The sequence below is a fragment of the Chelonoidis abingdonii genome, chromosome 7 (genome assembly GCF_003597395.2).
Source record: "Chelonoidis abingdonii isolate Lonesome George chromosome 7, CheloAbing_2.0, whole genome shotgun sequence".
In the NCBI taxonomy this organism is placed as follows: Eukaryota; Metazoa; Chordata; order Testudines; family Testudinidae; genus Chelonoidis; species Chelonoidis abingdonii.
Window position 1 is genome coordinate 16415800 of NC_133775.1, and position 13890 is coordinate 16429689.

Below are 13890 nucleotides of genomic sequence, written 5' to 3' on the forward strand. Positions count from 1 at the left end.
TCCCCCAGTCGATTGTGATCTCCAGCTGTGCAGCTGGGCTGCCACTAAGACAGGCTCCCTGCCTGCCATGGCCCCACGCCGCTCCCGGAAGCAGCCAGGGCGGTCCACTGCCCTGGAGGCAGGGGTCTTCCTCCACATGCTGCTTCTGCTTGTAAGCATCACCCCCACAGCTCCCATTGGCCGGGAATGGGTAGCTGTGGCCAATGGGAGCTGCGAGGGCGGTACTTGCGGAGAGGGGCAGCGCGCAAAGCCACGTGCTGCCCCCTCTCCCGCCCCTGCAGGGGCACGTTGGCCCTTTCCAGGAGTGGCGTGGAGCCGAGGTAGGCAGGGAGCCTGTCTTAGTGACAGCCATGCTGTGCCACCGACTGGAAGCCGCTGGAGGTAAGAGCTGCCCGGCGGGAAGTCACACCCCAGCTCTGAGCTCCCTCCCGGAGCCAGCACCCCATATCTCCTCTTGCACCCTTACCCCCCTCCTGCACCTCAAGCCACAGCCCTGACCCTTTTCCCAGAACCAGCACCTCCACCCCTCCTACACTCCAGCCCTCAGTCCCCTCCCAGAGCCAGCACCCCATACCCCCCTCCTGCACCCCAACACTCTGCCCCAGTCTGGAGCCCCCTCCTGCACCCAAATTCCCTCCCAGAGCTTGCACTCCTCACCCCCTTCTAAACTCCAACCCCCTGCCCCAGGCTTAGCCCAGAGCCCCTCCCACACTGTGAAACCCTTGGCCCCAGCCCAGAGCCCGCATCCCCTCCCGAACCCCCACCCTAGCCTGGTGAAAGTGAGTGAGGGTGGGGGAGAGCAACTGACTGCGGGGGATGGCCAGATCTTTTTGCATGATGGATGAATATGTATATGAATGCTAAATCTTCATCATGCATATAGTTGAAATGCCAAACTTATCTTTTATATTTTACAGTTTTTAGGTCAGCAGATTTCAGAAGAACTTGTTCCTGACTTAAATCAGATATCTGAACATTCAGATCCTACAGAGCTGGGCAGGTTACTGCAGCTCATTTTAGGTTGTGCAGTCAACTGTGAAAAGAAACAAGGTACATGCCGTTTTCACCTGTTGAAGATATACCTAGAAACAAAAAACCTCCTCAGGCAACCCTTACTTTAGGAAATAGCAAATAGTAGCACACTTACAAAATAAGATGGAATTAATGTCACATTCAAAATATACTTTCTGTTCCTGAATCAAACAGTAGGTGTTAGCCTCTTTCTGCTAATATGTTGTACAATATTATTATCGTAAACTGTTTGAAACTGGAGTTTGTGAAAACTAATAACAACTTTAGAAAGTGTGTCTGCATACAGGTTCTTAGCCTGGCATCATATATTTTTCTTTAAAAGTGAACTGGAAAGTGGCTTTTACGTTTATTACTTATACTGTATACAATCCCAGATTGATAACAAAATATGTGTCCAGGCATAAAATTTACAAATAAATACATTTTAAAACTAATAGTTTAAGCCAGGGGTCGGCAACCTATGGCACGTGTGCCAAAGACGGCACGGGAGCCAATTTTTAATAGCACCTTGGAGCCTGCCGGGACTCCAGCGTGCCATTAAAAATCCTGCCCAGCCTGGCCCACTCTCCTCTGCCCTCTGCTCCCCCAGCAGGGGCAGGGAGCAGAAGCATAGCCGAGCACACGGTGAGGGCAAATGGCCCCACTCTCCCAGCACGGCAAACCTCGAAGTCCGCACTCCCGGGCCAGAGCGCCGGGCCGAGCGCACCAAACCACCGGCCCCTCCCCCGCCTTCTCCCCTCCCCTGGAGCCCTGCCGTGGCATGCAGCACTCTGGGGGTCAGGACTGCGCTCTCCCGCGGGGCAGCGTTTGGCTCCTCGGGGAGACAGACATGCTCCCCGCTCAACTGGAGGGGCAGACCTGTGTGATCCCATAGAGCAGCATATCTAGCTCTGTGTGGAGCCTTATGGTAAGGGGCCCAGGGCTGGGAGGATTGTATAGGGGTGGGGGCAGACAGGGGACAGGGAGCAGGGTGAGTTGGATGTGGGGGTAGTTAGGGGTGGGGGTCTCTGGAGGGGGCAGTCAGGGAGCAGGGGGGGTTGGATTGGGCATAGGAGTCCCGGGGTTTGTGAGGGGGCAGGGGCGTCGGATTTTAGGGGACCGAGAGAAGGAAGGTCCTGGGGAGGCATTATGGTGGTGGGGTCATTCTGGAGGGGTGTCGGGGCAAGGAGTTGGGGAGTATTCAATCAGGAGTTCTGGGGGTCCTGTCACCCCCCCCTCCCCCCCCTGGAAGTAAGGGTCTGTGTAGATGAGGGTTGCGGGCAGGCAGGAAGGGGGGCGATTGGATGGGTTGGGAGTTCTGGGGGTCTGGTTCAGGGGCGGGGAGTGGTTGATAGCACAAGGAGCACCAGGGTTGGAGTCTTAAGGTGCCAGGTCCACTTCCAGCCCTGAGCCCTGACCCTCCGACCCCCAACACAACATACACCACGCCCTCTGCCCTGAGCCCTGCACACCCCCAGACACCTGGCTATGAGCCTACCTCCTCATACACACGCAGCCCTCTGCTTCACTCCTTCATCCCCCCCTCCACCCAAACCCTAGCCCTGCTCTGGCATCCCACCCATACCCATTCGCCCCTTCTGGCCCTGCCACCCACACCCCCCCCCACATTACCCCTCTCTGACTCCACCCTCTGCCCCCAGCCCTCTGGTCCTGGCCACCGGCCCCCGCAAGCCCGCTGCTGGTCTGGGGTTCTGGCTGACGACCCTTGCTAGCCGGGGTCCCGGCCACAGGCCTCGCGGAGCCCGCCGCGGCCTAGGTGAACAGAACTCCAGACCAGCAGTGGGCTGGCGGGCCGGCCGTAAGATCAAACAATTTAAATTCATTTAAAATTGAAGCTCTTAAACATTTGAAAAACCTTGTGTTTATCTTTACAATACAGCACTGGTTGAGGTTATATAATATATAGACTTATAGAGAGAGACCTTCTAAAAAACATTAAAATGTATTACCGGCACGCAAAATCTTAAATTAGAGTGAATAAATGAAGACTAGGCACACCGCTTCTGAAAGGTTGCCAACCCCTGGTTTAAGCTATCTCTTATTTATCTGTAAAGGTCTAAGGTGATTGCTTTTTGTTTGTTAATGCTCCCATAAGCACCCATTACAGTGCAGGAAAACACTTTGATTATTCAATAAAAAAAAAATAGTCATTTAATTAAAGTCTTCCATCAGTGAGTATTTAGAAAGCAAGGTGGTATCATCCTGCATTGAGAAAGCATTAGTGATGACATTTCATCTATCACACTTCCTGTGCTATCTCAGTGACAAGATTTTCTCCACCAAAAAATTTGAAAACTCAAACCAACCAAATAAAGTTGACATAATAGGGTCAAATTAAACTTTGGAAATATAGGTATTTAAAGGCTTTTCACTCCTTTGTATATACTGTAAAGTTTAGAAGTACTAATGGTAAACAAGATGTTAAATTGTTCTAATATGTCATGTGTTGCAAATTTTACAACTTTCGTGCTGGAATAAAAGGCCTTAGTTTGAATTTGGTCTCTTGTGAGTCTAAACCAAGCCCTTCTGTCTTAAATAGTAGTTTAATTTTGTGTTGTGAAATGCTGTAAATAGAAATTTACAGCTTTTGTTATGCATAACATAAGCTATGACACAACAGGTGCCTTTGTGGAAAAGGTTGCATTGTAAAGCTTTAGATCTGGTCATTCTTTCTTCTTTTTTCTTAGTTACTGCAAAATGTTTTTGACTGCTAATATTCTAGTGCTAGAATGTTCAAAAGGCCAAATTGTCTCTGAGCTATATGCCTACCTCAGAAGGAAAAAATTGTCCTTAATCTAATCTTGCAAACTTCCATATGATGCAACCTGTTGAAATTATGGGAGTAAACATATGGGAGAATTGGGCCTACGTATATAGGTCCTCACTCCATGTTTACTAATATGTCACCGTCTCTGAAACTATTCTTAATAAGAGCAATAACTTTTTTGGAAATGATTTGTCATAGACTTATCATGTTCTTTGTTATACATGGATGTCTGCTTTGTGGAGAGGGCAGAACACATGCCACTTCAAGCCATTTTACGGTAAATGTCATAAGTAAATTATTGGAAATACTTTTTCTCCACTACAGAACATATACAAAATATAATGACCCTAGAAGAGTCTGTTCAACATGTTGTTATGGCTGCTATTCAAGAGGTAAGTAATAATTCATGTATAAATAGCCTAAAACTTTCAACAGGAAAGCTTGAATGTAAATATATAGAGCCAGATCTTTACTCCCTGCCCCTCTTCCCTCTCCAGCTGTTTTGCATTGATCACCAGCAAAAGAACCAGAAAGCTTCCTCAAAGGCAGTTGAGCATTCCCCTTATGTCTTGTAAACAGCTCTGTGCTATCTGTTGTCAATTCAGCTTTTGTGCCAGAGCACACTTTGTGTTCTGAGGATCCTCACTTGAGTATTGGTCCTTAGGGGGCTGTTAAAAGCAGATGGAAGTTAGGGCAACCCTTAAATTGCTCTGACTTCTGCATGGTACCAGCTCTCCTGAACTTTTTCCCATGTTACCTTACATACCAGCTCTCTGAGTTTGGTGAATTCTGTTTTACTTGGAGCTCTTTGATGTAGTTGAGGTTGGTCCTGATTTAGTTGGGGTTGGACTAGATATCCTCCTGAGGTCTCTTCCAACCCTAATCTTCTATGATTCTACTAACACCTATCCTACACTGAAAATATATCCAGTAATAAAACCTAATACAACTTTAGTTTCAATAGTTGTGTTTAAGGGTACTAAGGTTTTGTGTGTAGATATAGTTCTGCTAATCAGAATGTTGTTTGCTACATATTTTGACTCATTTAACTTTTCTTCTGACTAAAGTCTGGGTCTAGCACTATGACTATTTTTTTTATCAAAAGATTTGAGTAAGAGGCAGAGCTTATTAGCTGTGATAGTTGGCAAACACAGTATCCAGTACTCTATACTAGTCTTCCAGTTGTTCCCTCCATGCCAATTGATCTAAGAAACACTGGAGTGTGACAGCTGATAATGCTGGTTAAACTCATTGAGTGAACAGCTGTCTCGATTGAAATTGATGAGAGTTTTGCTATTGATTTCAGTGGGACCAACCCATCAAGATACTATACCTGTTTTGTTAAAAGAACAGAGTACTTTCTCTGTGTACTGTAGATTTGAATTAATAGTTAAGTGTAACAGTGTAATACTCAAATACTAACTGTCACAGTTTCAGAGCAACTGCATCTGTATTCCCCCTCCATGTTCCACCAAAAGCATCCACTCTAAGCTCCCAGCCATCACCTCCCTTGCATGAAGACCCGCATCTTACTCTCTCCTGACTGGCTGTTCTTTTAGGCATCATGGTTCCCTGCCTATACTGTTATCCCCACAAGACAGTGTCTGCACTTTGTTGTTTTTTTTCCCAGAAGCATGGCTCACAATCATAAGTTTCTTTAATCTTAATATGAAAGCATTACAGAGAAAACATATTTAATAATAAAAGAACCTTCATGCATGCTAAAAAGTTTACCAGTGGTCACCACCAACTCCAGACTCAAGCTCTGATAGGTTTCAGTCCTTCAGAACCCGCAGCTGGGTTTTTTCTGGGTTTCAAGTTCATAGCTGTCTCAGATTCAGAGCTCTGGCTCGGCAATTCACCATTTCTTAGTACACTTCAGACCTTCCGTCTCCTGTCTCCGGGAACAGATAATCAGCAGACGTGGCCCACTCATCAGAGCATAGTTTCAGAAGGCTATGTTTTTGCATAAACAGGTGGGAATTTGCATTAACCTCTCCCTATGTATTCCCCAGGAAATCCACTTCATACTTGCTGTCCCAAAAGTCCATTCTTGTGTGGCACATTTTCAATATAATCCCTTGTACTCACATCACATCTCCCCCTTAGAAAAGTTATGTACGTCCTGGTTCACAATAATACATAAGCCATTCATTTAATACAATGGACCCCAAAGATACTTAACCTTAATTCAATACGGTTTCCCAAGGATATGCAGGAAACTGCTGTATCTGTCACACTAACAACTGCAGAAGTTAAATTGGGGAAAGGTGGAATCTAATTTTTTATTCAATAACAGAAGCCACTAGCTCTACAGTATATCTGCACTATTTTAATCTATGTGCCATTTTTGGTTTTTAGCTCATGAGCAAGGAAATACTGAGTTCTGTCACAAGTGATACATCTGGTGAAATGGAACAACAGGTAATTGCCTTATGTTTCTTATAGCAGTCAAAGCAATGTTAAGAGTTTCAAAAATAGTTTATTCACATCATACCGTGCTTGTAAATTCAGAGAGTAGACACAAAGGTGCCTCTCCCATCATCTCCCAACGAAAAAAGTTTGTCCTTCATCCATACAAATTAACTTGCTTCTTACTTTACCAGCCAGTGGTTGTTTCCCTCAGATCAGCTTACCAAAATCGATGCCCAGACTTGTATTTCACAAAGGGCAGAGCAACATGCTGATGCTACCCTAGGATGTTAGAGTAAATTTAACTCTTTATCTTTCATTGTCACCCATAATGCTAGAGGTAGGTGAATGGCTGAGTAAAACAGTGCACATAAACTTAGCTTTTTTAAAAAAGACATGAAATGGCTGATCTTACCATCTCTGTTGCCTGAGTAGAGACTGCAGGAGGATGTGACAGGAAGAGCAAAGAGTAAGTGCTATCAACCTCCATTAAGGTTAGAAAGTACAGATGAGTGCATACTGCAGAGAGATCTTGGAAAATATTTGAGTTCTGTGTGAACCCAGACACCAGAGGTCTGTTCTTGAAGTAGAATTATTAATTTAAAAGCACTCTTTCCCTAAGAAAGAACTCAGATGCCTCCCCTATGATGACATTGACCTTCCTATAGCTATCAGAGGAAGGATGGTCAGTAGCCTGATTGTATGCGGAAATCTCAGGTTCAGTCTTCTGCCTTGCTGCAGATTCTCTCTGACTTTAGGCAAGCAAGTCACTTTGAGTACGTCTACATCTGGAGGAAAAAAAACAAAAAAAAACCACAACCAAACAAAACCAAACCCCCTGTGGCAGCAAATCTCAGAACCTGGTTCTACAGTTTTTCTGTCTGTTTTTGCAGCAGAGATGTGCCTTACTCTCTCTCTGTCATATCTCTCTTACATGTCCCTCCTTGTACAGACAGGGAACATATAAAATAATCTTAATTTCAATATATCTAACTTGCATTAAATCATTTTTTTTAAAGATGAAAAGAGCCTTTGAAGACCTTCAAGAAGCACTAGCAGAAAAAGAAGAACTGAAGCAAAGATGTCAAGAACTAGACCTGCAGGTAAGGAGACATGAACATACCTTTTTCAAATATGTGACATTAAGAAATAGAAGCTCTGTTAAACAGTTGCAAAATGCAATGCCTTTAGAGGTTAAAGTTCTTAGCCTTTTCAGTTTGTACTGAAACAAAGCTTCCAGACGCTGAAATGCTTCATACATGTGATTGTTGGAAATATTATCCTTTAATGTAAATCCATACTCAGCTCCCCTGCAACTACTGGAAAATTATATTGCTAATCCATAGTATGAAAGATTTTTTGGTGTAATATCTTGATATCTTGCAGCTAGTAAGCAGTCATTGTAATACTATAGCTGTGAATAGTAAAAATGCTTATAAAAATGTTCCATGCTTATTTTCAGCTAACAATAGCTTTAGCCCTTTTAAAAATATATTAAGAACCAATTCATTGTAATGGACTGATTGCATTCACTGAAGGTGAAATAATTGCACCCACTGTAAATGTATGATTGTTCCGAATTTACCAAATAGCAAGGCTGGGGAAATATTTTAGCATGTAACTTGATGCCAGCCATTTCTGCTTCAGTCCCAAATTGCCCTTTCTCGTTCTGCTATGATACCTATCATGCATCATTTTGAGAAGTCAGAACTACCACACAGCTGTTACAGACTTCTGTTTGAAGTACTTAACTTGATGGCAGTTCACACAAATCTGGTTGGCCTATCCTCTTTGAATGTCATGACCAGGAGTAGTCGTTAAAAATATGTATAGTTGAGCACGAATGTACAAATGGTAACTAAAGTTAATGGAAAGTATATTTTGTAAAATAGGTGTCCATATTTTTTAAATTACACAATATGTATTTGTTCATTTCATTGTCCAGTGGTGAACCATGGTTTCAGCATAATGTATGTGGTGTTGAAATGAAGTAAGAGACAGCCAATGTGACTCTGAGGGACCTGAAATGAGGGTGAAGGAAATGAATGAGACATTCAGTTAATAAACATCCTGCTTTTTAAAAGTGTGTACCGTCTCCATGATTGAAGATGGATTAGGCCTTATACAGGGAATAATAAAAGACTCTTAAGGCACAGATTTGCTCTAGGTCTGCAAATATACAGTAAGTTGTCTTCCCAGATATTCAGAGAATAGAACCTTTAAAGTAAGTACTCAGTGAAGTGGTGGGAGAGTGCTGTTGGTTTCTTTTACATCTATTTAATTATAGGCACTTAAATTGTGATATAATCATGGATAAATAAAAAAAAATCTTTCAGTATTGCCTCAGGTTATTATGCTAACTTTATATCTTATTAAATATTGCCACCATGGTATGCTGCATATGTATTCAAAGTCATAATAATGACTGACCTTTCTCATTTAAACTAATTCTTAATAAATTCACTTGTAAGGTCTCAGTCTTCCTTGATATTTTCCAAGAATATAAGAAAGGTAGGTTTCCTTTACGATTCAGGAAAACATAACCCAAAGAGCACATTCTACTGTTTAAGTGCCAGTTAACTAACACATGCTATATGCTCTGATGTGTGATGAAGTATTAAAATTAACACATCATCTTTCACTAGAAAGAGCTTAAGGGTTCCGTCTTTTAATCCTTGCCCATTTTATGGCTGTTTTAATATACTTACCAACTTAGTGTAATGTTGTGTTCCCATTTGCTTAGCTGTGAACACTTTCAAAATCCAACCAGTTCAGTCACTGCAAAAATGCATGCCCTATATGATGCCGTCTAGGATTTTTTGTGTGTCTGCTTATTAGCTTGTGGCTCTTGGACCTGCTTTTTGCACAACCATCCATGGCTGAATGCATGGCCGTGCCATGTTAGTATGCTAGCCAGTGCCATTCTGCTTTTTATTGTTAGTACACAATCCAAATGGGAAATACTCTTCATTCTACTGTTGTTGTTTCTGTTCAGTTTCTATGGGCATAGTTTTATTGGACTAATCATATTATATTTGTTTCCTTTTGTTTTCATAATATCTGGAAATATCAGTTGCCCCTCATATTTATTACAATGCTGCATGCCCCAGAAGATAGTTTTCATTTATAAAGCAAAAAAAAAAAGGCACACTTCCTTGGTTGACAACTTTCATACTCTAAAGCAGCTAGGTGATTAAGGGTATTTATAAATCACTTTCTAAATTTTTCAAATGCTCAACTTCAAATGCTCAATGTAACAAACAAATTATTTGGTGGCATCTTATAATATATTATTTTGGGTTCTTCTTGGCAATTGGATGGGACTTACAAACTTGATGTTGTGTTATGTACACTAGGTGGCTGCCCTTCAAGATGAAAAAAACAGCTTGATGTCTGAAAATGAGGTCATGAATGACAGATTAGACCAGTTAGATGGCTCCCTTGATGATCCAAATACTGTTGTTGCAAAAAAGTATTTCCATGCACAGCTGCAGCTAGAACAACTGCAGGAAGAAAACTTCAGGTATGATATAACTTGCGGCTTTATTTAATCCTCTCTCAAAATGTTGTTGTGTCATATGTGATGGGAGTTTCTTCTAAATATGCAGGATTTTCCCTCTCAGTTCACTTTTCTATTCACTATTCTGAAAGCTTCTCTCTGTCATTGAATTAATATAAACTGTATTTTTAAAGGTATAGTTTAGTGCTTCCTCTTTTCTTTCTACCATTTTCTAAAATATTGTGGGCTCTAAATGGGAGGGAGAAAGGCAGGACCAAGGATAAGAACTGAAGTACATGTTTCATGTGGTGATTTATACTAATAAAAATCCAACATTGTCTAGGTTTAAGTGATTCACGTGTTCTTTTACGGCAGTTATAAATAAACCAAAAACTCCTTTGAGTAAAATATTAACACAGTAAACTAACAGATCTGTTCATATGATAGTGTGTGTGTAGTAAATAGCCCCATGACAATACTTTTGTTAGTTGTTTTTTCCAGGATTTAACTACCTTTTTTATTCTGTGTCTGCTACTTTTATGTACTTTGAATATTTTTTACTGTTTCAAAAAGAGTGGATCATATTAGTTCTGTGAACAAAAGGTAGGAAATTATATTTTCTTAACATCTTGTTTACAAAAGGCTTGAAGCTGCAAAGGATGATTATCGTGTTCACTGTGAAGATCTGGAGAAACAACTGATTGAGCTGCAACATAGAAATGATGAGTTGACCTGTTTGGCAGAAGAATCTAGGGCCCTAAAAGATGAAATTGACGTTCTTAGGTATGTAGTGAACATAGCTACCATTCAGACTGAAGGTTCTGAATGATAATGCCAAAGCTTCATATTTAAAGATAGACATTTCTGTATAAAATTACACAGTTTGTCTTACCACAATCAAACTTAAAACTAAATGGAAAAAAGGATCAGAGTGAAAAAGAAAACTGGAAGGTGAAATGTAAATTTGTGACCACAATCAGTACTCTGCATATCAACATTATTCCGCAAAAGACTCCCACATGAAGCAGGACTAAAAGATACAACCTTTCTCCTCCTGAGGTAGAAAACACAAAATACCCTAGGAAATGAGAATGTTGTAATCATAATAGATTTTATTACTAACGGGATGTTTTTATTGGCAAAGGCCCTCCTTTTCTGATACAGAAAAAGGGTAATTGCCCAAATACAAGTCTCAAACCAAGTGAAAATGAAACTTAACTATTGCATTAGTATTTTAGTTAGATTGTATGTTCAGGATTACAAGACTGAGTAGGGGCAAAACACAGCAAGCATGATGAGAACTCATCATGTTGAGTGCAGTTCAACATATGTAAACTAAACTGGTTACTAAGAAGTACAGAAAGTGAATATGGTGTTATCATATTTCTAGAAATATAATATAAAGTTACTCTTTTATTGTTCTAACAGATAATTCAATGTAGAATAAAATATATTCCAATCTTACACTGTATCAAGGTTCATAGAAGAGCATCAGGTTAAGTATAAGAGACTGGATTTTGTAATTACTCCTATGCTAATCTTTAATTTTGTAAGATGCCAGACAATAAAGTGACTCAATATTTAGTTTAAAAGTTTGTTAATTCTTTTGTGCCAGTAAAATGAAGATCCATTTCTGCATCAAAATAGCTTGATATTATTTAGACAGAACACTTTCTGTCTTGTGTACCTTTTAAAAGGAACTGATCAATTTGTCTTCGTTGGTCATGCCTCCTGGCAAAAATACCCATAGGATAATGATCTCCAAAACCTGTATAATAATATACTGTAGCTTTGTACCTATTCCTGCAAGATAGAGGCACTGGTATTTTGCAGCCTTACACAGCTGCAGGATCAATCTGTAGCCTAGGGCATAGTTCACTTGTGTTAACTTGAACACCATCATGAATTTATGGGGCCATTTAATATACAGTCTCTGTCTACAAGGCATATGTCAGCACACAGGTTTGTGGGCCTGCACCTCCACAGTGACTACTGTTAAAACTAAACTTTGCATTTATGAGTCCATATCAACCCTACAGCTAAGAATTAAAATAACGCATTCGTTTTACTCAGATGACGTAACTCTAGCCTTGGATATATGCATGCATCTCCCTGTCTAAGCTAATTAGAACCATGCTTGCAGATGGGGGCAGAACTTATTGATTTGCTTTGTTGTAGTTTGTTTGTGTGAAAAATACATCTTACTGTTTCCATAATTTGTTTTTATTCTTGTAGAACTTTTGCAGATAAGGCAAGTAAACTGGAGTCAACAGTTGAAGTGTATCGTAAAAAACTGGAGGACTTGAATGACTTCCGCCGACAGGTGAAGTCTCTGCAAGACACCAACATTATGTATATGCATAATACAGTCAGCCTAGAGGAAGAGCTAAAGAAGGCAAATGCAGCACGTGCTCAGCTGGAAACATACAAAAGGCAGGTAAGGCAACAACTGTACTCAACATCTTAACTGTTATCAGGTGTATTTTTATTAAATATAATTACAGTTGACTGAACAAAATTGGGTTGCTTGATCTAACAGTTGTTGGGGCTGGTGTCAAGACTGTTTATAAAGAAACTTCCAGCTCTGCAATATACTCTCAATTTCCCCTTTTCCCTTCCAAACTCTCACCAACTGGCTTAACTGAGGTCATTTCTTGACCTGCAGTTTATGGCAGTGTGCAACCCATCAGTTCACTGAGAGAAGTACTGATTAGGTGTCTTGTCTTGTTTAATATGTAGCTGACTTCCTCTAGATATGTTATACTGTCTTACTGATTCAAAAAATCATTTTTTAAAATATCTTGTTTTCATTTTTGGAAGTGCACAACAATTTGCTTCTGAAAGTTCCAAACTAGTTATCAGAATTCCTGTGTCTTTCGTTTAAGGGAAAAAATGCTGCTGGCCAAGATGAACCATGTGTGTTGGTTGCATTTAGCAAAGAGACACATACATTTTTATTTCTGATTAAATTACAACAACCATAGAAACCTACTTTATTAGGCTTCTGAGACCATGTGAATAACCAACTACTTGAACATAATCTCCTTCCTCTTCTTAATCCAGCCCTCTTTTCCCCCACCCATAAGAGTGCCAGAGTTTAAAAAAATTATATTAATAAAATCTTAGGCATTATATTTAGTGTATGTTCTATGTCATTATCATTCAAGGTCCAGGAGCTTCATAACAGACTTTCGGAGGAGTCCAAAAGAGCTGATACGTTAGCATTTGAATTGAAGCGACTGGAAGAAAAGAATGAAGCTTTATTCAAAGAAAAAGAGGTAAGTCTCATGCATGAGTGTTACTCAGACTCACTAGAAAGTCTCTCAGATCTTTTATTTTGTGTGCTGGCCTGGCCAGAATTTTTCACTATGGTTGTCTTGAGAATAATTTCTCAGATGCTCTTAGGCATCAGTAGTGCTACCATAGGGATGAGACTCAGCACTAGAAATTATATATAGTTGCTTTAATATACTGGTTTTTGTAATTTGGAAATTGATAGGTCAGCATTTGGTGTAAACATTATCAAAAGCCTTCAACATTTAACTCATGTCCTGAACATAGTATTATAAATGATTGATCTTTCATTCCTGATGGAATGTGCCAACACGAAACAATTTTGTCTTATTTCTACCTTAAATATGCTTTGACCTTTTCTTAGAGACTTATAGTACAGCGTGATGCTCTGAAAGAAACGAATGAAGAGCTCCGGTGTTCTCAGATGCAACAGGATCACCTGACTCAAGCAGGTACTTTCTTGATGTTTTTTTTTAAAATAGATTGGTATGTTATCTGGAAGTGAATTTGTCAATTTGTCATGTCTTTTCAGATGCATCTGCTGTAAAAAGTCATGAGAATCTTGCTGCTGAAATTCTACCAGTGGAATACAGGTTTGTTTGGTTTTTTTTTGTTCTCAACTAAAAAACTAGCATTTTGATGTTCTTATAGGGAAGGTACTAGTAAAATGCTTTACAGACATTAAATTAAACTCAACTTCACAACACACTTGTCATAAATAGATAGCTAAGGGTTAATGTTTCTTTTACCTGTAAAGGGTTAACAAAGGGAACCAAACACCTGACCAGAGGACCAATCAGGAAACTGGATTTTTCAAAAGTCAGGGAGGGAATTTTTGGGGTCTGAGTTTTGTTGTCTGTCTCTCAGCTATGAGAAGGTTCTTTCT

The 13890-nt window shown here is 40.5% G+C and overlaps 1 protein-coding gene across 2 annotated transcripts in view; it reads left to right on the plus strand.

Moving 5' to 3' along the window:
• Positions 1 to 13890, plus strand: part of HOOK1 (hook microtubule tethering protein 1) — a 51321-nt gene that overhangs the window by 17702 nt on the left and 19729 nt on the right. For both annotated transcript variants that reach the window (XM_032789239.2, XM_075067643.1), the window contains exons 5-14: positions 918 to 1050; positions 4124 to 4191; positions 6161 to 6223; positions 7231 to 7314; positions 9568 to 9734; positions 10353 to 10493; positions 11946 to 12147; positions 12878 to 12988; positions 13369 to 13456; positions 13537 to 13597. In XM_032789239.2, the coding sequence (XP_032645130.1) occupies positions 918 to 1050; positions 4124 to 4191; positions 6161 to 6223; positions 7231 to 7314; positions 9568 to 9734; positions 10353 to 10493; positions 11946 to 12147; positions 12878 to 12988; positions 13369 to 13456; positions 13537 to 13597 (1118 nt within the window). The remainder of the gene's footprint in view (positions 1 to 917; positions 1051 to 4123; positions 4192 to 6160; positions 6224 to 7230; positions 7315 to 9567; positions 9735 to 10352; positions 10494 to 11945; positions 12148 to 12877; positions 12989 to 13368; positions 13457 to 13536; positions 13598 to 13890) is intronic.